This window comes from Alosa pseudoharengus, unplaced genomic scaffold (genome assembly GCF_046254945.1).
Source record: "Alosa pseudoharengus isolate Yale_2024_CS ecotype anadromous, Long Island Sound unplaced genomic scaffold, YU_APseudo_1.1 YU_APseudo_1.1_scf_7, whole genome shotgun sequence".
Classification (NCBI taxonomy): domain Eukaryota; kingdom Metazoa; phylum Chordata; class Actinopteri; order Clupeiformes; family Clupeidae; genus Alosa; species Alosa pseudoharengus.
Window position 1 is genome coordinate 8152150 of NW_027468859.1, and position 27500 is coordinate 8179649.

Below are 27500 nucleotides of genomic sequence, written 5' to 3' on the forward strand. Positions count from 1 at the left end.
TGCTGGCGTGTTCTTTTGGCAACGTGTTTAACCCACGACCTGATGTGTTCCACCAAACTGATGTAAGGCTTCCATTAAAGTCGATTAAAACATCCAAACTTTCCATCAATTAGGGAGGGAAGTGACATCAGTGAGGGAGAAAGATGAAGAGATGAAGAGAAGAGTAAATAATGATAACATGATGGTGACATTTAAAAGGAAGAGACGCCAAACTGATGGATTCCATCACAGGGTTTTGTCTCCAAGATCTACAATGGTAAAGCTATCTACGGAGGAAACCTAAGAACCTCAGGACTGGATCAATCATCAATACTGTGGTTCTTTGGCTATGTGGTTAAAGCCACTGGCCATGCTGCACACCGAACTACTAAAACAAAAAAAAATTCAACATCATGACTGACGCCAACTGTACATTAGCTTGGACTGGAAGATAAATGACATAACATGAGTAAATATCTACAGAAGATAAGAATATTTACAAGAGACAGACGTTGAAAGCCTATTTGGATTTAATCACAGCCATTTGTCTTCTAAACCTGGAAGGACCTCTCCACTACATGCAGAGGGGATTTTCCATCTGTCTTTGTTTCTAGTAACTACACCATGGTTACCTGAAGATGACTCAACAAGAATGTGATTGATTAACGACCTAGTTACAGTTTTTTTGCCTTACTGTAAGACTATCCTCTAGCAGTGCATTGGCTGGAATGTACAGGTTGGGTTCTGCAAAAGGTCATGAGGTCAGAGGTTAAAGAAGTCAGACCTACAGAGAGAGGATTGCCTGGACCTGGAGGAGGGGATTTTCAACCCAGTGAGCTCACAAGACACAACAAGGTGCAAAATGTCACATCGGCCTCTCAACTGCAGACACTCACAACTGGACAGGACGGGACGACCCCGCCCAAGTTAAACAGAGAGGCTGCGGTCATTCTACATGCGGTCATTCTACATAGTAATCCTAGTACCGGTTGTAAATATATACACTCAAATGTACAAGAAAGAATCGTGAGATTATTTCAAGAGATTTTCCTTTAATTTTAACAGGCCATTTTCTCCGGCATATTTCTGACAGTACTGAATACTTAAAGAAAAAGAGTGGTCAGGATCACATGTGCATGCAGCATCTTGTCTCTTGTATCTTCTGGAACGATCGATACTACTTGCCTGTGGCTTAGGATGGCATGTGATCTTTCGACTGCCCTCGCTGAACTCACCTCTAGTCTATGAAAGGCCAAGGGAAGCCATTAAAGCACACGCACCTCCACTGAGGCCTCATCACCTCCTCACATCCTGCTCTGTGTCTGCACCTCCTCTGAGCACTCCCACGCCACGGTCACGGCAGCCTTAACGGCAGGATGCAGCCCTGGACCGTGCCCCTTCAGGAGGGGAAAGCGGAACATCCCAACATCCTACATCTCCATTTTAACAGGCCCAACCAAAAAAAAATAACAAATAAAAAAAATGTGGCATAAAACGGCCGCCCGACGGCTTCCCGGAAGATGTCATCTCTGTGAGTGTGTGTGGGTCTGTTGGGATGCATTACTGTAGCAGAGCAGCGTTTGGCTCTCCTCCGGCAAGCAGGCAGAACTCAAATGATGAATGGTCCGCTCAGCGCAGCTCTCTGGAAAGGTCACCGCAATTACCTGATGGAGCAGTTTAGCTCTTAAGTGCAGCACCAGCCCCTAAAAACCCTGCTGCAGCTCAGTGAAAGATTCATACGTCCATGTCTAACGGGTCTACTGATATGGATATGTTCTACGTTCTCTGTTCTATGCCATTCTCTAGTGCAGAGAGGAGGTTTGACCGCAGATGACCAATGACGGACAGTGGTCATAGCCTTCCATTGACGCTCACCATGGTGAGAGATACTACAGTGATACTACTGAAGTACTCACACGAGTACCGAGATGTGTTCAAGAAATATGCACAAAGCACAGAGGTGGTGTCTGCTGTGCTGTGCTGATACATTGGCCATTGTGTTCATTCATGTTTAATCTGCCGAGTCATTGAGAGTGTACAGGGTGAAAGAAAGAATTGTGTGTGAGTAAATTAAATGTTTTGGGATTTTTTTTCAGCAGAACGACAAGCATACAAACATATATGGACTGGTTAGCTTGGCTGGGTGGGCGGGAGCTTACCTTCTTCTTGCTGCAGTAGATCTGCCATTTCTTCTCCGCTGGAAGGGCAAACATGGCCTCTCTGTGCTTCTCTGTGAGGTCCAACTCATCCTGCACACACACAAGAGAGAGAGCACATTTTTACAGTGTTGACTGTATATTGCCATTTTATATATATACATATATTGGTCACAATATATATATATATATATATATATATATATATATTGTGTATATTATTGAAAAACTGGCTTTGTTGTGAATAGTACTGTATAACACTGTATACTGTATAACAATATACTACACTAACAGTCACCATACTAATACAACTGATTAAATGAAATTGAATTGATACAGACAGACAGACAGACAGACAGACAGACAGACAGACAGACAGAGGATATCTGAACCTGGCAGACACACACTACCCACACAGTCATGATTGCACGGCTCATGACATGACATAAAACATGGATACAAACACTCCGATAGGAGGAATTACGAGAGGCCTCCGGTCGCCATTAAGTGAAAACAATGGCGTTACATTCACACTGTTATGATTTGGCTGGATGTGAACCATCTGCAGAAGGCGTCGGCGTATACCGCTCCAACGCGGCCCTGGGGGCAGCCGGGCAGGGTCGGAGCCGGCGGAGAACAATACCCGACCGGGCGAAACAGCCGATAACCCAGCACGCCGGCGGAAACCGCAGCCACCCAATGCTTGTTTTTCAAACTTTCCCTTAACCTACAAATACTTCCTTCCCCAGCCAGTGAATAAAGCAATGTGGAAAGTCAGGAAGTAGAGGATGACAGAGAGAGAGAGAGAGAGAGAGAGTGAGTGAGAGAGAGAGAGAGAGGAGAGAGTGAGTGAGAGAGAGAGAGAGAGAGAGAGAGAGGAGAGAGTGAGTGAGAGAGAGAGAGAGAGAGAGAGAGAGAGAGAGAGAGAGAGAGAGAGAGTGAGTGAGTGAGTGAGTGAGAGAGAGAGTGAGTGTGTGAGAGAGAGAGAGAGAGAGAGAGAGAGAGAGAGAGAGGAGAGAGGAAATACTGGCTGGTTACGGATTCATTCACGGTCGCCTGTCGAGGTTCCCATGCACGGTCCAGGCCAACGAGCGGCCACACTCACACTCCAGCTTTGGAGTGGTTTTTGTAGAACTCCAGAATGTTTTCATGGCCCTTCAGCTCCTTCCGCAGAATGTGGCGATACACAAGATCACACAAGCGCAACCCTGCGTTTGACCATGAAACCCCATGTTCTACGCAAATGACTCTTCTTATGTACTTAAAACAACACACCCTAAAACACACAGACACACACACACACACACACGTATGCATTTAGTTTTGGTTGGCTGCTCTTGTGAGTGGGAGTGGGTTCCCATATCTGACAGTGGGAAAGACAACACACTCATCTTGTTCCGCGAGTCCTGGCTGCCCGACACTGAATGCACGGTTAAATCATCTACTCATACACACATGTGTGCACACATTGACCCCTTCGCGCTGTAAATCTGTATTCACTCCCTCACACACACCTTCACACACACACACACACGCACAGTGGTGTCATAGAATATCACAAAACACACACACACTTCCACCATATTTACTAGCCTACGGGGAATGAAGCTACAGGCTGATGAAATGTCAGCACCCCTGGACTGCCTCACACACGCTCCTCGAGGCTGAGCTCAGCTCGGCCATCCACGAGATTTCGCTCTGGTGCAAACACACGCGCGCACACACACACACACACACACACACACACACACACACACACACACACACACACACACACACACACACACACACACACACACACACACACACACACACACACACACACACACACACACACACACACACACACACACACACACACACACACACACACACACACACACACACACACACACACACACACACACACACACACACACACACCCTGGAGGAGCGCCACACAACGTCTCTGCCTGAGCGTCCACGCCAGCGATCCTCTAACACCGCGGCAGCGTCAGCAGCAGCTGTGGTGGTGACACGCGGTGTCCAGGGAGCCACAGGAGGCTCAGGGTAAGGGTGGCTGGCAGGCTCCGTGAGCCGCCCCCCCTTGGGGAGAGAGGGGGGTTGGGTGGTGGGGGCCTTAGTTTTGGGCGGTGGAGTCCCCGTGGATTCGTTAAATTAGTACCTGCGGCCGTTGCATAAGCTCCGCGGCGCATTCTTTGGCAGCTGCGCTCTCTCCGCACCAAACACGAGCCAGATGTTTTGGGCGCTAAGTTAATAGCTTCATGCACCAGTTATCGAGAACATCCCCTGAACCCCTGCCGCTCGCTTACACACACACACACACACACACACACACACACAAGACTACACACACACACACACACACACACACACACACACACACACACACACACACACAAGTCGACTACACACATACACACACACACACACACACACACACACACGACTTCACACACGACTACACACATGACTACACACACACACACACACACACACACGTCGAATACACACACTCAAATATACACACTCTTAAACATCTATACTCTGTGTAACATACTCATACACACAGATTCCTTGTTCTGTACAGCCTTGCATGGACGAGAGCCTGAACATACAATAGCATGAACAATGGGAGATGCAAATGGCCTCTCCACGACCCTGGCGCCCAGAGAGAGAGATATTCCCATCGATAAACAAATGAGGAATTTGATGTTCCGCGCCGTACTGTACCGTGCCATACCGCGGCTGGGCCCTAACTGAGGCAGCGTGTTTGATTGGGGCCTAATCGTATTTGCTTAGTTGGGCCAGCAGGGCCTGGAGCGAGACACACACAGACTTTGCCCGCCAGCTAGCCGGGCCCGAAACAGCCCCCGAACTGCGGAGAACAACACACTCAAATGATCAAAGTATGCCTTCAGCTTGACTGGCTGACCTAGGTACGTTGACCTGTAGGTCACCCTGTCGATCAAGGTACACTGACAACACCAGGGAATTGGGTGCACACATACTCACGAACAAATATTTGCTTGGGATAAGTGGAGTCTGCCACATCCATAACACTTAAATGAGCCAAGTTTTCCAGCGGCAAGTGGATGAGTAAACTTCTACCAAAACTAAGTAATTTGTTTGGTTTGTCTGTCTGCCAAATGCATGTAAGTAGCAATAAGTCATTATATCTGCTAAATGAACAAGTGTAAATAATAGCTGGTCCATTACGGCTGCTACATGAACAACTGTAACAAGAAATGGGTCCATTAGGCACTGCTTGCAGAATGCCTCTGTGAATGTTAATGCTTTCCTGTCTGAACGGCCATGGTGACAGACATATCCCCGTCCGCCCCAGGAGGGACAGGAAGTAGACAGCGATCTCACTTCCTGTCTGACGGGCCGGCGTTTCCAGTATCCCCATTTGGGCTGCATCTCTGGACATACAGACAGTGAAGTTGCAGACTCAGCCGGAATTCTGCCCATCCCCTTCTAATGTACCTCCCTCTTTCTCTCTTTCTTTCTTTCTCGGTCTGTCTGTGCTTGTCTTTTTCTTTTGTCTCCCATAGTTTCTTTCCCTCTCTCACACAGCCACACAGGTAGACACACCAACACACACACACACGCACGCACATACACAGACACACACACACACACACACACACACACACACACACACACACACACGCTAGGTCTAAGACAAAGACATAAAGACATAATTGTACTAAGTGAGGAGACACCACTCTCTCTCCAGGCATACAGATGCGCTATGCAATTTTTATGAGGGGAAAGTCCAGGCCTCTCCACGGTTGCCTGCTGTATGTGATATGCCTGCGTGTGCATGTGTGTGTGTGTGTGTGTGTGTGTGGTATTCGCATGAGGTCCTTCCATGTGCTGCCAAAACCTGGGGAAGCTGGCAGGCATCTTATCTTATCTCACCGGCCGAGTATCCGAGCTTGACACCAGGATCTGGACCGAGGGAGAGGGGAGAGGGGAGGTGGGCGGACAGTAAGCCCTGCCAGGCCGCTTTCCTCCTCCTCCGCCGCAGAGTCGCGAGGGGAAACCGAGGCATCGGATCGCCCGATGGCACGCTTTTGATATGGGAGATCATTCCAGATTCAACCGCTCGCGCCATATGGCGGCTCAGAACTTGAGTTGAGGTGGTAATTTGAGCATTGTCCAGGGACACGACTACACTGATAGACGACTATTAAAAAGCCACTGATAGACGACTATTGATAGACGACTATTAAAAAGCCTTTTCATTCACGGTTTCACGTTCGCTGTGAAATGCTCAACACATTCTGCATTCGCTAAGCTTTTTTATGTCTTTCTAAAAAGTAAAGAGAGAGATTTCACGGCATTTAGCTGTACAAAACAAAGAGGTAAAAGCCGACCGAATGACTTGTTTCATTACAAGAGCCCCTTGCAGACCTTAATACTGTGGCACATCTTAAAATTATGGGGTTCAAGAGATTGGTGGTTTGGTTTTCACTCTCTAGACAACACCAGCAGGAAACTGGGGCAACGTTTACATGACTAAGACCCTATAAGGTATTATTTGGTGGGATGTGGTATACCTGATCTCACAAAGACCCAAATGGCCATTTAAGGCCTTTGTTTAGAGGTCCGAGCTGCTTCATATCCACTTGAGATCTACATTTCTCTGGAACAAAGGACTAGCTGCACCTATTTTTTCCGCAGAGGGAGGGAGCACCGCCATCAAATCTCCTAATCAAACTTTAGCTGGACGTTGGTGAAATTTACGAAGCTGCTAACACACACACACACACACACACACACACACACACACACACACACACACAGACACAGACACAGACACAGACACACACAGCATGCCGACTGTGTAGAGTAACTGAGAAGCTTTATTATGCCACCCAACAAAAAGACGTGTGCCCTCCGGTCTGGCTAGAAATCACTCAGTGGCTCTGAAACAGCCCTCCCTGAGGACCAACACGGAAAGCCCCGGAACGCCTGATCCTCATTCCTCTCATGTGACATTTATAAGTAGTGCTTTTGTGCAGGGCACTTTTCAGCATCCCCCCACCCCCTATCCACCCCCCCCCCCGCCCAGCCTCCTCCAGCACCCCCAACACACCCCCACTCCCATCCAGAAGCTTCCGTGCAAAGGCTGTGGGCTACCAAGTTCATTCTGTCTGTGTCTCTGGACTGGGTCATCTAACTACTCTCAACAGAGAGACTTTGTTATGGCCTCATGCACAACCCAAATTACATTATAAAGGAGAGGAACCCACCCAAGTGTTAATCCCCACAGCCATGCTAAACGTCTCGTCTCCAAAAAAAAGTTCTACACAAAGCCATTCGTAATAGTGGGAAGCCATTTTATAAGACACTGTCACCAAAAACTGGTCCTAAGACAAACCATCACAATTTAATTTGTGGAATTCCTGCCAGAAATTCCAAATAAAAAATAACCCCTCAAAACTGTCACAGGATGCAACAGGAGGAGTGCAAACATCTCTTTTGTCTCTTCTTCACAACGCAACTGCACAGTCTGACTGACAAGCGACGGCCCCTGAACAGTGTCAACTCGGTATTGATTCCACCCGGGCTGCTTGGCTCTGGCCCAAAGCGGTGGAGGAGTCGCGTAAAAGATAAATATAGACAGGGTGTGGATCGGGGCGAGCACAGCGAGCGCCATAGCTGCCAGCAGATGTCCGGCCACATGCGGCGCGAGCGCAACGCGGCACTGCACAGCGGCGGCGGTTACTCGAGTAGGACACGAGGCGTCGGTGACCACCCGGCACCCAGCAACTCCGAGCCGAGCAGCCAACTCCCCTCTGGGCCTTTTCTATTTTCCCCCAATGAATCCAAAGCCCTCAAATTATGTCTGGAGAAGGGGGGAGGGGGAGGGCGGGGGTGTTTTTTTCTGGGTCGGCACGTGGCAAGGAAATGGCGGGGGATCAGTGCCATGTGAAAAGAGAGGGTGACTAAATGCCCACCGCCCCCCGAATCCAAGAATCATTCAGCTCCGGCCAAGAAACAAGACGAGGAGACGGGACTGGGGGGGGCTAGACAAAAACAAGCAATTAGTAGTGAGAGGAGACCAAAACACTGGGCCTCTCAATGGGGCCTATTGATGTGCAAAGTAGACGGTGATGGCAAAGGCAGATTGGTCAACAGCAGACCCAAAGCACTACGCAGGAGAGACAGAAAGCGCTTTCAGACATAACCTCCGGAGTATATGAGGAGGTTTGTCAAACGTTTCGAATGTTGTTGCAACAATGCAGCATGTTTTCCGTTACACCCACAACATCCGCAGCATCGATGAAAGATTGGAGCGTGACCTACAGTCAATTCGAGCAGATTACGACAATGAATGTCGTCGTGAACGAATCCGTTACAGGAGAAAGAGAGCTGCAGTGATTCTACTGTTTGCCCAGCGTCAACAGCAAGGGAGGATGTGGAGAATTGCGAGACCAAGCGGCCAAGTATTCTGGACTGATGTTCTCGAGAAAAAGAGAGAGAGAGAGATTGATGAGGAAAGAGAGGGATAGAGGCAAGGAGGGAAGAGAGAGAGGGAGGGATGGAAAAGCAAAAGAGGGAGGGAGGAAGATGGGGGCAACAGAATGAGAGAAAGTTTGAGACCAACTGAGTGTGAGCCAGATGAGTGAGTGAAGAAGAGAGAGAGAGAGAATGTGAGAACAAGATGAAAGAGAGGGCAAGGGAGACAGGGAGAAGGAGCAGATAGAGAGAGAGATAGAGATAGAGATAGAGATAGAGATAGAGATAGAGATAGAGATAGAGATAGAGATAGAGATAGAGATAGAGATAGAGATAGAGATAGAGATAGAGATAGAGATAGAGATAGAGATAGAGATAGAGATAGAGATAGAGAGAGAGATAGAGAGAGAGATAGAGAGAGAGAGATAGAGATAGAGATAGAGATAGAGATAGAGATAGAGATAGAGAGAGAGAGAGAGAGAGAGAAAGGGGAGAGAGAGAATAAGCAAAGCAGATGGGAGGTCCCTAATCCGACATACAAAAAGACCATCTCTATTTGATGTGTAATTAGCTCCCATTAGCTCCCTTTGAATTAGAGAGGAGAGTGCTAGCCGTGAGTAACAGGTTAATGTGGCCACACACTCACATCCATTCATTAGCACAGAGCATATGGCTCCAGGGAGAATCTCCTGCTGAGCTCAGCAGAAACTCACCAGGCGAGGGGCTGCATAATCCCAGACACAAACCCATCATACCATAAATGTGGAACACGTTACATGAATGCTTGCTTACGTTCTTTGTTAGGTAGTGGAATGTGTAGTTTTTTTCCTAATTACTTTTCATTTTACTTGAAATGACATAAATAAACTGTTCATTTCTGCGTAACAAATGCTTGCTCAAATCATTTGTTAACGTTAGTTACTGAAATCGTTATGGACGGCGACAGAGAAATATGACCATGCATATTTAATGTGGCCATCGATTAGATTCCCTCCATCGTAACTAGCCATGTACTGTAGATCTTGACCCTGTTACAAACATTATTTACCCCTCATTAGCTTTTCCTAACATTAGTTACTTCATGTACAGCATAATGTAAATACAAATACGTTCATAAATGTTTAATGTAGAAAGATGCCTAGATATAAGTGTACAGTTTAGATATAAGTGTTCAGCAAGATGAGTGTTTTGTCTTGGGCATGTCTTTTCCTGCATCTTAACGGGCCATATATGTTGTAGATTTCGACTGCGCTACGTACCACCAGCTCGGAGAACATGCCGTCCAGCTCGTCGTAGGTGGGCATGGGCAGCGCGGGCTCCATCGTCTGCAGGGCGAAGTCCTCGCGCAGCCGGTAGGTGATCTCGGGGTGGTCGTTGCTCTGGAAGCAGCAGAAGAAGAAGGAGGAGCCACCGCGCCCTCCACCACCTCGCTTCCGCGGCGCCATGGTTACCGGTGGTGGGGGGGCTCAAGGTGAAGGCAGAGGTGGGGGCAGGGAGGGGAGGGAGTGAGGGGGGGTCGGGACTCCTGGATGGCCGCCGACCACTCACAGAATTTTTTCTCCGTCACCAAATGCTGCGTGGAAACAGACAAAAGAGAAAGGTAAGACAGCAGAAAAGAATCTTCAATAATAAAAGAACAGCCGGGAAATAGATTCCAGGTAATGTAAATACTACCTACAAATGATAACAGGCAAAATTGGCGATGAATTGGACTACTTAATGTAATTTTCTTTCAGCGTAGTCAGGGATGGAAAAATATTAGTATATATATATATATATATATTTTGCTTTCAACATGTCAAGCATGGCACATTATCATATTAGTGCAGACGGGATGGATCCTGGGAATACAGTGCAGGTAGAACAAATGGCTTCATAGGATCCAATAAACACACATCGATCTCGGAGAAGGCCCATTTTCACACAGGAAATGGGGCTGAGGAACCAGCGCATCATTTGTCTGGATTACTGCAGTAAACTATCCTGTGTGTGTGTGTGTGTGTGTGTGTGTGTGTGTGTGTGTGTGTGTGTGTGTGTGAGTGTGTGAGTGTGTGTGTGTCGCTCTCTGGAGATCCAGAGATTGCGATCAGGAGGACAGTCTATTTATATAATCTGCTCAGTCTCCCGTGCGTCCAGGAGGCCTTTTGTACTCAGACGGGCGGAAGAGACCCCGGCTCACGTTGCACAGAGGTCAGCGGCTGATCCGCTGGCTAAGTGACGAAGCCGCCGGGCGGCCTCAGGGAAACCTGGCCGCCAGCAACGAGGGCCAGGAGGACGGCGTAAAGAGGGAAAATAACCTGCGGGGGCCTCCGGTCAGAAGCCACTGTAATGACACTATAATGATGCCGGAGTCCAAAACGCTCCAAAGAGCTGAGGCTTTAGTGTTGGAAGGAGAGCTCCCTTTTGTTAGGCTTCTGGCAGTAATATACCGACAAGCGTTTTTAAGTGAGCGAATGAGTCATGATTGAGTCAAATGGCTGGGATCGAATTTAAGAACATTTAGGCAATTTAAGCAGTCATGCACAACTGAACACAAATGCCCAATTACCCCCTTCCTTTTAATTACGGGAACATAAAAAAAAAAACACGTCAATAAGCTTTCAAAAAACAGCAACAGCCTATTGCAGGCGGGCCAGATACATAGTCTCAGACAGTGTCGAGACTACTAAGTCAGCTAATTACTCTATTCACTTACTAAGCAGAGTCAATGCAAATGTACAGTAGTTGCTGGTTATGCAAAATCATCAATTTTGTATTTTTTTTTTTATGTAAATTGAATGGACAATAATATTTTCTTACACACTAGACATAGCTGTACATACAGTAATGATACGCCCCATGTCATCATTCATATGCCGATGCACAGCTTTATTCTGTATTAATATCTGTAATATACTGCATGTACTTTAGTCTTATTCACTGCTGTACTGACTGCAGATTTACACAAGTGATGATACACTTGTTTTGGAATGCATCAAAATGCATGTCCTGATCTGTGATGGCATTGTTATGATGGCAACACATTGTGGAGGTGTCATATATCAAAAGTTATTCAGAGATTCCAATCCCTGTGCAGTAATGCACGGTGCAGTTCTTCTGTTTGGCGTTGGCATGGCAATCATGCATGGCATGGCTGTGTGCTATTGTTGTGCCCTACATGCCACAGTAAAATAAGAAGCGCTGTTCTGCTCTGTGCTACTTCCCAAGAAGCAGCTGTTATGAAGTGTGCAATCCATGTTCCGCCAGAGAGATCTGACCCTGCATAACTCTACAGCATGCGGGTTTGACTGGACAGGTGTTGCAGACGCATCCACCTGTGAAGCGTGCAGTTTCACGATAGGGAAGTGAAATGTGTTTATTTTGAGCTAGCGCGCTAGCGAGCCACTAGCGGCAGGGTATCCCTGCGCACAGCTGTGAGCCCCGAGGGGGGTTCTGTAGGAAAGGAAGTGTGGGAAAGGCCGACAAAACTCTGCCCGGGCCTGCTGAAAAGCGGAGGTCAACAAGCCGTGGAAGGCATAACAACGCCACCGCAACATGCAGGTCTCTTTGGAGAGGCCAGGGGGGGAACGCATCTGCAAAAGGCCAAACAAAGGATGTGAGCTGATCCCTCATTGAGTTTTACAGCGTCGCACTTCCTGCCATGGATGGATGCCCGCGAATGGCCAGCTGTTGCCTGGCCTGGGCCGTGGCAGACCTCACGGCTGGAACAGCTGTGCCCCCGCCCCCCCCCCCCAACCCCTGCCAGCCTCGTCTGACGCCACCTCTGAATTCCCAGCTGCCACAGGGAGTGGGGATTTGCGCTAGCCGGACCCTATCTGCACCAACTGCCTCAACTGCCCCAACCGTTCGTCTGCCAACCCGCCAACCCCCGCCCGCACTTTGACCTTCTATCAAGTTGATGCGTGCAAACCGGAAAAAAGACCAAGCGCATGAATGGTTGCTATTCAACAGAGGGACAATCCTGGCGTCGTTACTGTGGCTGTGATCGTAGCAAAACAGCATGCAGTGGGTATGAAAACAAATCTCACACACAGGAGAGACTGAAGGGTGAAGGGTAGGTGAGGCGCTGGTGCTGGTGCTGGCCTTTCTGCCTGCATTTGCAAATGCAGTCTCTGGCAAGGCTGTCAACTTGGCCTAGCAAGTCCCAGCTCAGTTAGCCTAACTCTCCCAGCTAAGCTACACCAGGCACGTAACTGAAGCGTTCTGTTCGCGTTGCGTCTGCTGCAACAATCAGCTTCCACTACAACCAATGGTAGTAGCTACACCAGACGTGATAGCAGGCGCGTAAGTTCGAAAAAAAATGACCATTCTTCTAAAATGGATTTTACGCGTCGCGAACGGAACGCTTCAGTTACGCGCCTGGTGTAGCTTCCCAGCCAGGGACCACCCTGAAACCAGATTAGGAAAGGAGCAAATCAAAGGGCTCGCTGAGGGCTCGCCACGCCATGCCACTTGCTGTGCCAAGGGGTCAAAGGTCGGCAAGCCTTCCCATCACCCACCCCCCTTTCTGCAGTGCCGCGTCAAAACATGGCCTCCGTGAAGGACACATGTCCCTGCAGCAGAGCCTGCTGAGAGAGGAATCACAACAGCTGTCTGCACCTGGATGACCATTCCCAGCAGTTCATCGCTGTCAGGCGTCTCTGCAGCCACCTTCAAAAGACGAGCTGCAGCCTCCAAGCCGCTGTGAGACAAAACAAACAAGCCACGATGAAGCCACTTGCTGGGGCGGCACGCATGTCACGTCAGCACGACCAGACAAGAGGAAGGGTGGAAAAACTGTAGCGGTTGGGCGGCTTTGCTCAATTCCTGATGGTCCACGTCTAGACTGGGTTACTACACAGCAGTATAGGCCTCCGGGTCACCCCTGTGAAGGAGCTCTCCATCTGCGGATGGGGGGGAGGGAGTGTGGTGTTTTGCTTTGTTGACTGGCAGCTGTCGGACTCCCTCTGATTCATCCGAGCCACTCAGCGAGCTCAGCTTATACTGTCTTTTTTTCCCTTCTTCTTCTCAGAACCACTGTGCAGTTACGCTGCGGGGGGAGATTGGACTGAACCAGCACGAGGTCACCGTGGTCATTGGGATCAGCTTGCGGTGCCACTGGCCGACCTATGGGCCCCGCGAGCTGGCGGTTTAACGCGAGACGGTAATTGCGCTGCAAAGTGGTCTGTGAGCGGACTGGGAAGAGACAGAGGAGACGGAGATCATGACAATGAGAAGAGAGAAAGAGAGAGCAAAGACTGTGCCGCACACACTCACCAACACACACATGCGTGTGCACGCATACAAACACACAGACCCACACACACACACACACACACACACACACACAAAAGTAAACACTTGCACATACACGCACAGACACAAAACAATCCCTTGTTCTGTTAACCGCAGGAAGATGCACAATTGCAGTGGAGATCAACATTCCGACTGTTGTAAGCCCTCGAGAGATTGCATGTCTGACACACGCTCACCCAGACAAACACACACAGACACACAGGCCTGAAAAAACAGACTTAACACAAAAATAAAATTCCGTCTCTGACCCAAAACATTGCAAAAGCAGTTGGCCTTTTGAGGACAGTTTACACAAGTTCCACTGTATGTTTCTAATAGAGCCCAAACTCCAACTGGGTTGTTTTCTAAAGCAGCATAGAGCTGGACACATTACCCAACAGCTGAGATCAAGAAATTGTAATGGCTGAATTCTTTTTCAAACATTCTGGATCTTAAAAAAGCGTCTAGTGTCAAACTCTTGCACAAGGAAGCTTAATCATCCTTCTGAAGAAATCCACCATTGCTTGAAGGAAAGATGCAATTCTGCAAACAGATGTGTGTGTGGAGCAAACACCAAAGCATAGCTATGGCTCCAGACAGTAAGGTCTCATGTCTTCCAAGTTTGAAACAGCTTTGCAGACTCATGACTAGCCAAACATTTCAAAGTACTCATGACGAGTGTCAGCCAACAGCGCTACGCTCTGCCTCCTTCAACAGAAGGACAGTCTGTTATTTGGTCTGTCTCTACACTCTGCAAGGCTAAAATGAAAGGCTCAGAGGTGTTCAGTCACAAAACGCAAAAAAAAAAAAAACAGCTGTAACAAGGGCCTTCTCAATTATACTCAGGGGAACGTGTCGTCACTAAGAGAACAGCCTTTATCACCCTTTATCTACCCGGAACAGCGCGCGCACACAGGGTCTATGCATAACTTTGTGGGCCTTTCATGCTCTCCCTGCCATGACAGTCAAAACAGTCTGCGGATTAAGATTTCAAGGCAGACGGCAGCACAGAAAAGGCTTATCATAGAAGGGTAAGCCCAGTGAAAATGACCATCTGCAGCTCAAGAGGGGGAAAGGAGATCGAAAGGGATAGGGAGAGTGCAAAACGAGCACGGAGGAGGTTGGGGTGGGTTGGATGCGGTGGAGAGGCGGTAAAAGATGATAGGATCTTCACAGCAGCTCAATGATCCTGCATTCCTGGGCCGGGCACGGAGGAGATTAACATGGAAGTGAAAAAAAAAAAATAATAAAAAAAGAGTGACAGTCTCCGTCTAGACGCCATATCTGAGCTCATGATCGAGGGAAGTGGGTGACTGACACTTCACATATGTGGTAAATAAGCATAAGCCCGCCTCTCCTGCAGAGCTTTGTAGAAAAATGGCGTCTCCTCCGACCTCAGAGATCCCATCTGCATTGGGGCCCTTGGAAGACGAATGTAGCTGCGAGAACTTGCGACACACTTAGTTATTTGGCCAACGTTATTCGTGGCTCTGCAACTCCAAATATCTCCACAACTAGAACATCATGTCTGGTTTGATCAGCAGGATACCAGTCAGTCATGTTGACTGTTAAGCAAAACTGTTATGCCCTAAACAAGCAGGATGCTGAGGGGACACAAAGACAACAATTAAAAATCACATCGTGAAAATCTTTTATGAAATGTCAAGTTGCCAACAACAATGAATACCCAGTTTAAAAAAAAAAAAAACAATCGTCATAGATCTGCGGCCGGTTAACCATATTAAGTAGAGAGGTCAGGAGAGAAAAGAGTCTTAAATTAAATTCCTCTATAGGGCATAGAGAGAATGCAGAACAGAGGGTTTTATATATCTGCAAAGGAATTGGCAGCAGTTCCCTAAAAACGTCGGGAGAGATATTGATGCTCTGGAGACAGTGGCCTTAAGGCCAAAATAAATACAACGTTTTGGTAACAAACGCACAACAGATTCTATACAGCCCCAGACACATAGAAACCGGGGCTCACCATTGCCTTAATTGGGAAAAGAATTCTGCCCTAATTTTTCTGTTATCATTCTGATGGAATGGCAAACAAATGCATCAGAAAATACTTGACATGCTGCCTGAAATTACAGGGTCTCTGCATTGCCAAGCGCATGTGACAATGATTATCCAGCAATCCAGCATAGACTCACTGACACAGGCAGACAGGAGAAGACAGCCAAAGCTCATTTCTCTGAGCACTTGTATCTCTGCCTGACCACTGTTCTTATGTTTCATAATGAAAATGTTCATCGAAAGTGCAGACACAAGCGGTTCTGCGATACAATCTGGTTCTCTCCCTCTGGATTGTTGTGTGTGTATGTGTGTGTGTGTGTGTGTGTGTATGTGTGTGTAGCCCTAAGAACACCAGTGGTTCTTGTGAAATATTAACAGTGGTCAAGGCGAACGGAGCAAGGAGGTATTTCACAAGGTGTTCCCGGCACAGGGACCACACGTGAGCCGCAAGGCACGGCCTCTCCTGCACCTCGGCCTCCGCTAGCGTGAAGAAAGGAAAAAAAAAGCTCTGTTTGAAGAAGTCAAGGACATGTCAAAACAAACAGACTACCAGCAGCACCTGGCCTGCCAGCAGTCCAGTATCTGGACAGAGGGGCATAGAGGAGTGGGAGTTCTCACAGCTTTCTGCTGGCCACAAGGTCAGTACCCACACCCTTGAGTTTACAACGCTGCAGTCTGGACAGAGCTGCAAATCCTCACAATTAGGCGCTGCATTACACAACTGAATAAAAAAGATAATCACCGTAATAGGATGATGGCTTTATATGAGCCTCATAAGACTTCAGTTTAAGAGTTTCTTGACGTCAGAATTTAGGTGGTTTACTTCTTAAAACCCCAAATTACAAAAATATGTTGACACCCTTCCCCCCCCCCCCCCCCCCCCCCCCCACTGTAAACGCAGTTTCAATTTAAAACGACTACATGGACAATGGTCTTCAAGATCGCAGCGGTCAGTGTGTGTAGTAAATTCCGAACTCAACAACCACACAACAGTTCACTCAACGCCGGTCTCCTTTACGGCTACTGCCGGTGTCGCTCTCATTTCTTTTTCATCCATCTGGCCAAAGTGTCCACAGACGAAGGGCTTGCCCAGAGGGGAAAAACATGAGGAGTGGCACACGTGGGTGGACTTACTCAAGAGCCTGACCCCACCTCGGTCCTTCCTGCCTGACTTCTGTTTGATTGCACCAGGGCATAGAGGGGCGATTCTTGGGCAATGTAGGACGATTTGCTGTTGTTTTTGTAGCTGATTGTTGTTGTAGTGACTAAATATGTCTTAGGAATCAAAATAGTGTTGTTGTTATCGGATGGCAAAGACAGGACACTGGAGTAAGAATGTACGATGTAGTTAGGTAGGAGTAAGCCAAGAGATGTCATGATGCCGTGCTCAACAATCTGTAGTTATAAGGTCGACCAAAGTTAAAGTTAGCTACAAAGGCGTCCAAAATAATTGTGTGTTTGTGTGTGATCAGAAATAACTTGTGCGCTCACAGGCAGTGCGTGTTTTGTCCGCTCCAGAGAGTCGTGCGTGGTGCCGTATGGAACGCAACCTTATAAGCCTCTCTCCGCTGTTTGTGTGTTGGCTCGGCAAGTAATTACACTAATCTCTTAACTTACGCCCCCTCCCCCCTCCCCACCCTGCTTCCCAACCGTAATGGCCTGCAGTGCACCCCACCCCCAGGCCTGCCCCAGCACAACACATTCCACACATAGCCGACAAGAGGTCTGCACAACCCTGCTGTCACCACCTACAGCAGGGACCCCCATTCCCTCTCAACCACATCCATTCAGCAGGGAATTCCCTCGTTATTCAATCAAAGCCGCTAATTCCATAGGTTTTTATTGTCGTCTCATGCAGGGCTGCCAACCAAAGAGGCAATATGGGGAATTTTGGATTCCTTGCTTTTCAGAAAGCCTCAGTATGTTTTTGTCTCAGTTCTATATCTGAAGAGGCAAAGAACAAACACACACACACACGCACACACACACACACACACTATTTACTTGTATTACCTGTCTTTCCTTCTTAGTGTCTTATGACTTAATACCTTTATGTAAAGCTGGCTCCATCAATGTCACTCTATAACTCGCCATTGGACACTGAGCCGATTGCTTGTCACTTTAAAAGCAGACACTGGAACTTCAAGCTTAAGGGCATGACAAACACATCTGACAAGCTGTGCAATTTGATTGCAGATTAAATCTCAAGGCAAACCACACTGGTTACCAAGGTCCTATGCACTTGACAATGGAATGCCATTTTTTCTTTTTCATATTCAAGGTTTCATATTCACATGACGACTTCTTGAGAACTCGTCTGTGACGGTGACAGGATGGACACACGTGCATGCTCAGACACACACACACACACACACACACACACACACACACACACACACACACACACACACACACACACACACACACACACACACACACACACACACACACACACACACACACACACACACACACAAACACACACGCACAGAGACAGACACCAAACCACTTAAACAAACAGAAACACAAACACAAACCAGAAAAAAGAAGAAGGCCTCCTCCGGCGTGTCTGGTAAATAAATTGATCAAATGGAGTTCATTAGTAATCTGATTAAGTGGCTCTTGTGTATTATCACACAGTGAATTTAATCTTGGGCGTATGTCAGTACTCAACAGCTGGTTAGCCCCCCTCCCCCTCGCTCTCCCTCCTTCTCTCTCTCTCTCTCTCTCTCTCTCTCTCTCTTTCTCCTCTTGTTTAATTTTCTCTTCATTGACTCCAGGTAGTAATGATGATCTCACCCCCCTCTCTCCCTCCTTCTCTCTCTCTCTCTCTCTCTCTCTCTCCTCTTGTTTAGTTTTCTCTTCATTGACTCCAGGTAGTAATGATGATCTCACCCCCCTCTCTCCCTCCCTCTCTCTTCTCTTCATTGCGTTCAGGTAGTAATGATAATCTCACTTCCTGCCTGTGTGTGTGTGTGTGTGTGTGTGTGTGTGTGTGTGTGTGTGTGTGTGTGTGTGTGTGTGTTTGAGAGACAGAGCATACTTCCGTCCCCCCAGGGCACCAAACACAAGCAGTGTGACGAGCGGACTGTCATTCGTCTCCCATAACCAAGGTCATCCCAGACACACAGGGCAGCACAGACACACAAGATACACAGACCCCATGAAAACAGACCCCAGGAAGCAGTGGAAGCCCTGACCAACCCTCAACCCTCAACCCTCAACAGCACAAATGGCTGAAGCAGTTGGGGACTCCAGCTTCGGAAGGAGGACCTCAAAAAGCCCTCACAGAGGCTTGAGTCTGAGGAGGCCATCTCACTGGTTGTAGAGGCAGGAGTGGTGTGAGTAGTGTGTGAAGGGGGTCGGCGGTTGAGGGTTGTGGTCAGGGGAAGGATGCTGACTCATCCTAGCGGGGGCACACCGCAAGCGTTAACGCATCACGGATGGTCAAAGTCAAGGCCTGTGGACTTTTTGACGGGAAAGAGGTGACGCAGCGAAAGCCTCGCTCAGATATTCTGCCACACCGATGACCCCGATAACCCCCCTCATAGACGCAAACAGTGAGTCGGCATCCATCCTCTCAAAAACAGCAGTCGAGTCAGACACGCACACACGTACGCAGAGATGAGAGTGTAATTCGGCACAGATGTGAAAACACAACCTACATCTTGTCAGTGCAGTGAGCAGCCAGTCAGTATCAGTCTCTTCCATCTGCACAAAAAACTGCAGAGAAAACAGATCACGAGGCACAGCAAGGCACAGCAAGGCAAGGCAGGAAGGCAGGGCAAGGCAGGCAAGCCCATACTGATGAGTCAGCAGCCAGTCGACTGTCGGCCGATCAAAGACACAGCTTTCCAAAAGTCATACAAGTCTAAGGCGTACACTACACTCTGCTGATAAGAACCCAGCCAAGTAAAACATACAAGAACACTAACATACACTAAACATACATTACACGACCCCCCCCCCACACACACACACACACACACACAGACACACACACACCTGTGCTTCAACAGCCCATAATGCAACAGTTACTGTTTCTCCTTTGTGCTGTGGGAACACCAGTGTGGGGGTGTGGTCCACATGTTGGTCAGTGTTTGATTTAATCACAGTCTACAAAGTGGGTATACAGAGAGTGTGAGAACATTCCAATCTCTGTGTTTTTTCTGTGTGTGTGTGTGTGTGTGTGTGTGTGTGTGTGTGTGTGTGTGTGTGTGTGTGTGTGTGTGTGTGTGTGTGTGTCTCTTTCTATCCTAATCTATCCTAAATGTTTGCCATTGATTGTATGCTTGCTCGATGTGTGCCTGTGTGTGCAACAGCTGAGGGAAGCATCTGCAGGCGCTCATCATCACAGAAGACCGGTTTCCCCCAGGCCCTTCCAGGTGTCAAGCTAAGGGCGTGACAAGGCTCTCCGGTGACCAAAGCCCTGACGGGTCGGAGCAGAAGAGGGCTGGAACCTTCTCGGAAATGCCTTAGAGGATTTTAGGCTTAGCCAAAAAGTAAGAGAAAATTAAACCGTGCAAAAGGCAGCAGAGAGTCAAACAGATCACAGGCTCCAAAACAAAGTCCCTGGTTTCCAATGTCAAGATGGAAGTTAGTAAACACAGAAATGGACATTCTAAGCTGCCATTAGAACTCTATGGCTGATACTGACAGAACCTGTATGCCCTTACAGAAATTTCAGGTTTCTGGCAAACAGTTGCCGCAAATATGCAGCAAGGTCAATATTTCACTTACAAATTAGGTTTCTGGCTAACAGTTGCGGTTAACTTTTGGCAATATTGCACCAAATTTGCAGAAATGGCATATGCAAATTAGGTTTGTCACCAGAAGTTCACTGGAAGTTTGCCGTTATTGGCTAAGTGTGGTGGCAAATCACTGGTGAACACATTTGCCACTTGTGGCAAAATTCTCATTGTTGCCAGACAATTGTTGCGGCCAACATGGCAGTGTGTGTTGATGTGGCGGGTTCGAGGGCCGTGAGCGGTGACAAATTTAACCTTTACAAATGGCCATAATATTCTACGTGTGAGTGTATGAGAAAGAGCTGTGTGTGCATGTGTGTTTGTGTATGATGATCAAATATGTGTGTGTGCTTGTGTCATGAAGTGCATGTTTGAGTGCTAAAGGGGAGTGTGTGGCGTTGAACGTAGTGCTAGTTTGAAGCACCTCAGCTAGTAGCGCCAGGAGCTAACGCCTGAGCTCACCGTAGCATCTCAGCTGCAGACAGCATAAGGAGTGGGAGCGCATGGGGTTCCTTGTGCTGTGTAAAGGCTCGGCATGAAGCTGGACGCCCATAGCCCATAGCTAAGTTGACATAGGTAATAATGTAAGTGGTTGCTATGCTGGTTGCCAGGTAGAGTCTGGGGTCTGGGTCTGGACGTTGGATGGGGATAGTCAGGGTCAGTGTCCAGCCTGTGGTGGAGATTATGGGCCAAAAGCAGCATGTGGGGGAGGTAATGGCTCTATTAAGGGGATGGAGCTCCTCATTAATCATGAAGATGGGCAGTGGTGTAGTGTGGTGAGTGGGGTTGTGTGCAGTGTGCTAGCCCCCTACCCCCAAACCCCCTCACACACACACACACACACACACACACACACACACACACACACACACACACACACACACACACACACACACACACACACACACACACACACACACACACACACACACACACACACACACCACACCACCCCCAATTATTCAACGTCAATGCTGGATGAGCTAGTGCAGACACCAGTGAAGATGGCAACCACCGACTGACACGCACACTCACTGACACACACACACACACACACACACACGACACAATGAGGTTCAAATTCCAAACTCCAAAAGTGTGTGTGAGCAAATGAGAGAGACACGGAGAGATAATCCAAAGCCAACTCCCCCCATGCTATCCATGGCATGTCAAACATGCAAACATGCTCAGCATACAATGTGACAACCCCCATCCCCCAACAGCGACAAACACACACACACAACTAATGACACTGCAATCAGTATAACCACAGGGGTCTGCCTCGATTTCTGACTTTGTTTGCAAAGCCTTGTAACCTTTGAAGTGCTTCAACTGATTAAATGCTGTTACGGTATCACTCATGTCCTGTGGTCTCATTTGAATTTGAATGCAGACTTGAGTAGGTCTGAATGGAGACCATTTGTACATCGAAATGACTACTCAGCGTTGGGGTTGGAGAAGCCGTATTTGAAGTTTGAGAGGGGTAATGGTGATTTGTACAAGTGACAAAGGAAAAGAGGTGGTCTGGTCAGAGAGTTCATGTGCGACATGTGACGTCAGCCAAGTGGACCAAGCGCCCATAGCCAAATAAGATCTATGATGCAGTAGGAGACCAATGGAGTCAGGCTCAGGTGGTGGCGCTGGAGTTTCAGCCATTCTTGTCTGGGCATGGTGCTATTGTGTGGTGCTGTTGCCTTAGGGTTTATAAGACAGCAAGACATATGGAGAGACAGAAAGAGAAAAAGAGAGAGAGAGAGAGAGAGAGAGAGAGAGAGAGAGAGAGAGAGAGAGAGAGAGAGTCATGAACTCAAAGGTGTCTCTGAAAACTGGCAGGACCAGACACCTGAGCCTGATGCATGTGAAGAGGGTTGTTGTTGCCGCCAGTGCACCCTGTGACCCAGAGGCCGCCATTATCTGGTGTTTATTCTGCAAGAGGGGCGAGACGTCCTGACTGACTGACAAGACAAACACGGCACTCAGAGGAATGTCAATCCTCACCACCGCCCTCGCTCAAGACTGGCGTCCTCTGGAGTCCTGAGAACCTAAGAGGCCAACCATAGCACAAGAAGAGCATCTTCCACTCGGCACAGCCCGGGTTGCAATGCTATTGGTTTGTCTGTGAAGCTCCACTCCCCCCCCCCCCCCCCCTCCCTTTCAAAAAAGAGCTATTCATGTTCATTCATTAGGTCGCTTGACTGGACCTGCTTGTGGGCGTCTTGGTCACTATTGGTGGGGGAAGGGTGGAGAAGCCAACCCTGTTGTACTATGACCATCCCACCCACCCCCCAAATGCGGAAGTGACAACGTGTGGATGAGTTGGCATTGTATACGCCATACAGAAAGGCGTGTGTATCCCGCAGCTGCGCACACACACACACGCACACACACACACACACACACACACACACACACACACACACACACACACACACACACACACACACACACACACACACACACACACACACACACACACACACACACACACACACACACACGCGCGCGCACACACACACACACACAACCCCGCCCCTCTCCGCTACTAACCAGCATCTCGGCAGTGCGGTGCAGAGGAAGCCGGCCGGCCAGCCCTGACAACGATTGCCATGGCAACCCGTGCCCATCAGCGGGAGTAGCAGCCGTCTGCACCTCTCCTCCGCATGTCATCCTCCTTCCATCCTTCCATCCATCCACCCCTCCTCCATCCTCCCCCGTTACCTTGGGAATTGGCGCTCGATAATATGATAATAAAATGAGTTCCTATTTTTTTTTTTTTTCAGTGACCTTGAGCGGAATGAATAATGAAGGACCAAAATAGCAAGAGGAAAAAAGGAGAGGGAGGGATGGGAGAATGGAGGAGGAAAAAAAAATCTAAACCAGATTTAGGATCCCTGTCCTTCTAGCACGCTTAGCTAACCACGCCTTGCTAATCAAACGCAAGCTAATGGGGCAGAGAGACAGAAATAAATAAAGAATTGCGAAGCCTCTGCCGTGACTGACAACTCATGGCAGTCAATCCGCGCCACATGTGCTAATTGCTAAAAGACGGCCGTCAACAGTTCCAGATGTGGCTGGCGCGGTATTTTCCGCCGGCAGACTTTCTTTTGTTTTTCTTCATCTACTTCATCTCGTTTCAGGGGAGCCAATCGGACAGTTTATGCTGCCACTTCATCTGATAGCACCTATGAGGCTTGTAGCCATCAAACAAGCGTGCACATACACGGTCACACATGCACAATCTCTCTCTTACACACGTATACCCGCACACACAAACACACACAGTCTCTCTCTTACACACGTATACCCGCACACACAAACACACACAGTCTCTCTCTTACATCCATACACACACAGTCTCTCTTACATCCATACACACACAGTCTCTCTTACATCCACACACGCACGCACGCATGCACGCTCCACACACACACACACATTCAGCATTCAGAGGGACAGCTTGTGATCTCAAGGTGCTGGACCAGTGGGATGTAAGAAATGGGGAACAATAATGACGGACTGCCTGCTGCTGTTGCTTTGCCCCCCGGCACAAAAACAGCCCCCGTCCTACTGGAGGGGGTAACAAATGACCACAAACAGAGCGTCCACGGCCACTGGAGAGGGTCTAAGCCCTTCCGAGGGGGGCAGGAAGGGAGAGCGAGCGTGAGAGCTGCTTTCGGCCGGCGCCACAGGGTGCAGAGCTGTGATGGACATGGTGACAGCTCCAATACGTGCGCACGCACGCACGCACGCACGCACGCACGCACGCACGCACGCACGCACGCACGCACGCACACTACTGTGTTTCACATTACCAGCCTAGGGGAAAGCTGAGAGCGAAAGGAGGATGGAGTGAGAGAGAAAGAAAGAGAAGTGATAATGCTTCTTCAGCCCCTGCTCAATATCACTATTACAACACTTACAGAATGAGAGAAAGCCAGAGTGGCAGGGAGAGAGAGAGAGAGAGAGAGAGAGAGAGAGAGAGAGAGAGAGAGAGAGAGAGCGAGAGAGAGAGAGAGAGAGAGAGAGAGAGAGAGCACAAGGTTGTTTAGCATGTGACAGGAGAGCAGTGGAAAAAAAGACCTGATAACAGACACAGAACAGAGAGAGAGACAGATACAGAGAGAGACAGAAAGAGAGAGAGACAGATACAGAGAGAGACAGATAGAGAGAGAGAGACAGAAAGAGAGAGAGTGAAAGAGAGAGAGACAGATACAGAGAGAGACAGATAGAGAGAGACAGATAGAGAGAGAGACAGATAGAGAGAGAGAGACAGAAAGAGAGAGAGTGAAAGAGAGAGAGAGGGAAAAAGAGGGCAGTCTATGACCAAGGTGATCTTCTCCTTCTCCACTTCTCTTCTCTCTCCCTTGCACGCAACACTGACCTCCTTATCTCCTTCCAACCCAACCCCTAATAAAAATGGTTGCCTGTTTCCCCCTCATCACCCCCCCCCCCCCCCCGTCTGTCTGTCTCACACACACACACACACACACCTTCTCTCTGTCGCTTGCTATCTCACGTCATCGTAGCCACAGCCAAACAGAACGCATATTACAACCTGTTGGAAGCGGAGTTACATTCATTCATTCAGACAGAGTTCACAGCTGAAGGTGAATGAAGGTGACAAGGGCAAACATCGGCTTCAGCAGAGCCACACCGTTAAGTCCATTCTGTTGCACCCTCCTCACCCACCCCCACCCACCCTCCCCACACACACACACACGACACACACACGACACACACACACGACACACATACAAGCACATATAGAACTCCAAGAGTACTAGAAATCAACACCCTCAGCCAAGAAATGATAGACCCAGAAGGTGTTTTAACTGAAAGGACTGTGATTAACTGCAGGGGATGAAACTACATGGTGTACCGTCTATACATTCCACGCCAGTGGCACTCGAACGCACACTGCATAAAGAGCCACACAAATACATTCACAAACAAACACACACAAACACACAATCACATTCACCAAAAAAAAAAAAAAACACGTCCCTGATGCCTGTGGTTTGAATTTGCCCGTAGCAGGCGTGTCTGGTAATGTTGAGGCTTGCGTTGGCTTACCTGCTATTCCAATAGACGGGCTTGATAAGTGCTCTGCATCCCCCTGAGAAGTGAAGCTAAGCAACCGGCTTCTGCATCGGTGCAGGGGAAACGCCAGGCATGGGGAGGAGAAGAGAGAGAGAGGGACAGAGAGAGAGAGAGAGAGAGAGAGAGAGAGAGAGGGACAGAGAGAGAGAGAGAGAGAGGGACAGAGAGAGAGAGAGAGAGAGAGAGAGAGAGAGAGAGGGACAGAGAGAGAGAGAGAGAGAGAGAGAGAGAGGGACAGAGAGAGAGAGAGAGAGAGAGAGAGAGAGGGACAGAGAGAGAGAGAGAGAGGAAGAGAGAAAGGAAATAACTGCTGGCTTCTTTGCACAGAGGCAAAAAAACGTGACACGCTGCGACACGCTGGTCTGTCAGTGTCTCTCTCCCATCCGCAAAATAAACCAAAAAAGAAAAAAACCCACACGTCCACCGTGGCACACACAGTGAAAAACGCAGTCCAATAGAGTCCAGCGCAGTCCAGTCTTTTCCGCTCTGTTCCGCAGTGTCTGCGCCAGGGAAGCGCTGGGTGTATGTTCCAGAGGCTGACCGCTCGCAGCGCCGGCTGGAGGGCTAACGCAGGCTGCAGCGCTGACGAGGGAAACGAGGCTGAGAGGAGCGCAGAGGTCCCTGCAGCTCAGCAGTGCACAGGAGTGTGGAGCAGCGCTGACTGAGGCGCTGAAGCTCCTTCACTGGTGCGCACACACACACACACACACACACACACACACACACACACACACACACACTCACTCTCGGCTCCTCCCTGCTGCTGGTGTGCACAACCTCCCCCCTCTCAAACAAATGCCCTCCCCCTTCACACACACACACACTCTCTTTCTCTCTCTTTCTAAGCAGAGGCACAGATGTTACTATTGTCAAGCCCCTCCCCTTTTCAACACCCCCAGGTTCCTCATAGGAGGATGGCCTGGTCTGGCCGACGCCCACTGGTCTTCACACAGTGTAACCAAATCCACACACTCACACTCCCCACCCCCACTCACAGTGACACAGTCACACACACCCTGTCATTGGTTTGTTTTGAGGCAGGCTGTGAGAACCTAAGTGTATGAGGGTGTGTGTGTATGAGACTGTATATGTGCATGAATGTATATTTACACGTCTATGGATGTGTGCGTGCGTGCGTGCGTGCGTGCGTGCGTGCGTGCGTGCGTGCGAAGAGAGAAAAATGTGTGTGTAAAGAGAGAAAGCATGTTTCAGCAGACACTGAGAGGAAATAAAAAGAGAGAAAGCAAGAGAGAGAAAGAGAAGGAATGAGAGAGGGAGAGAAAGAGAGAAAGAAAAAAAGAGAAGGAGAGAAAGAAAGAAAGAGAGAGAGAGAGAGAGAGAGAGAGAGAGAGAGAACACTCCACAGTGCAGTAGTAGAGGTTAAGTCCAGCAGAGTCCAGCGGCACATTACGGAGATGGCTCACGTCGCAGAGAAGGGAACTCGAGGGGTCACTGCGCCGCATATGAGAACAAGACCTGACAAACACTTCCTGCAGGAGAATATTTGGAGTGCCATTCACAAGCAAACACAAACACACACGCACAGACACACACACGCAGGGGCAAGAACACACACGGGGACACACACATATACTTATGCAGTCTTACATGCATACATTTACACATATTCACCCACACACCCACACCCACACCCACACCCACACCCACACCCACACCCACACCCACACCCACACCCACACCCACACCCACACCCACACCCACACCCACACCCACACCCACACACACACACACA

General features: G+C 48.7%; 1 protein-coding gene across 3 annotated transcripts in view; it reads right to left on the bottom strand.

The window, feature by feature from the left end:
• daam1b (dishevelled associated activator of morphogenesis 1b) overlaps positions 1–27500 on the bottom strand; it is an 87182-nt gene that overhangs the window by 36726 nt on the left and 22956 nt on the right. For 2 of the 3 annotated variants that reach the window (XM_076273318.1, XM_076273316.1), the window contains exons 1-3: positions 25721–25921; positions 9869–10182; positions 2139–2228 (exon numbers count right to left, since the gene is read on the bottom strand). In XM_076273318.1, coding sequence (XP_076129433.1) covers positions 2139–2228; positions 9869–10054 — 276 coding nt within the window. In that variant the 5' untranslated portion in view covers positions 10055–10182; positions 25721–25921. Of the gene's footprint in view, positions 1–2138; positions 2229–9868; positions 10183–25720; positions 25922–27500 lie in introns of those variants that run through there. The other variant, XM_076273317.1, reaches the window with a different exon arrangement.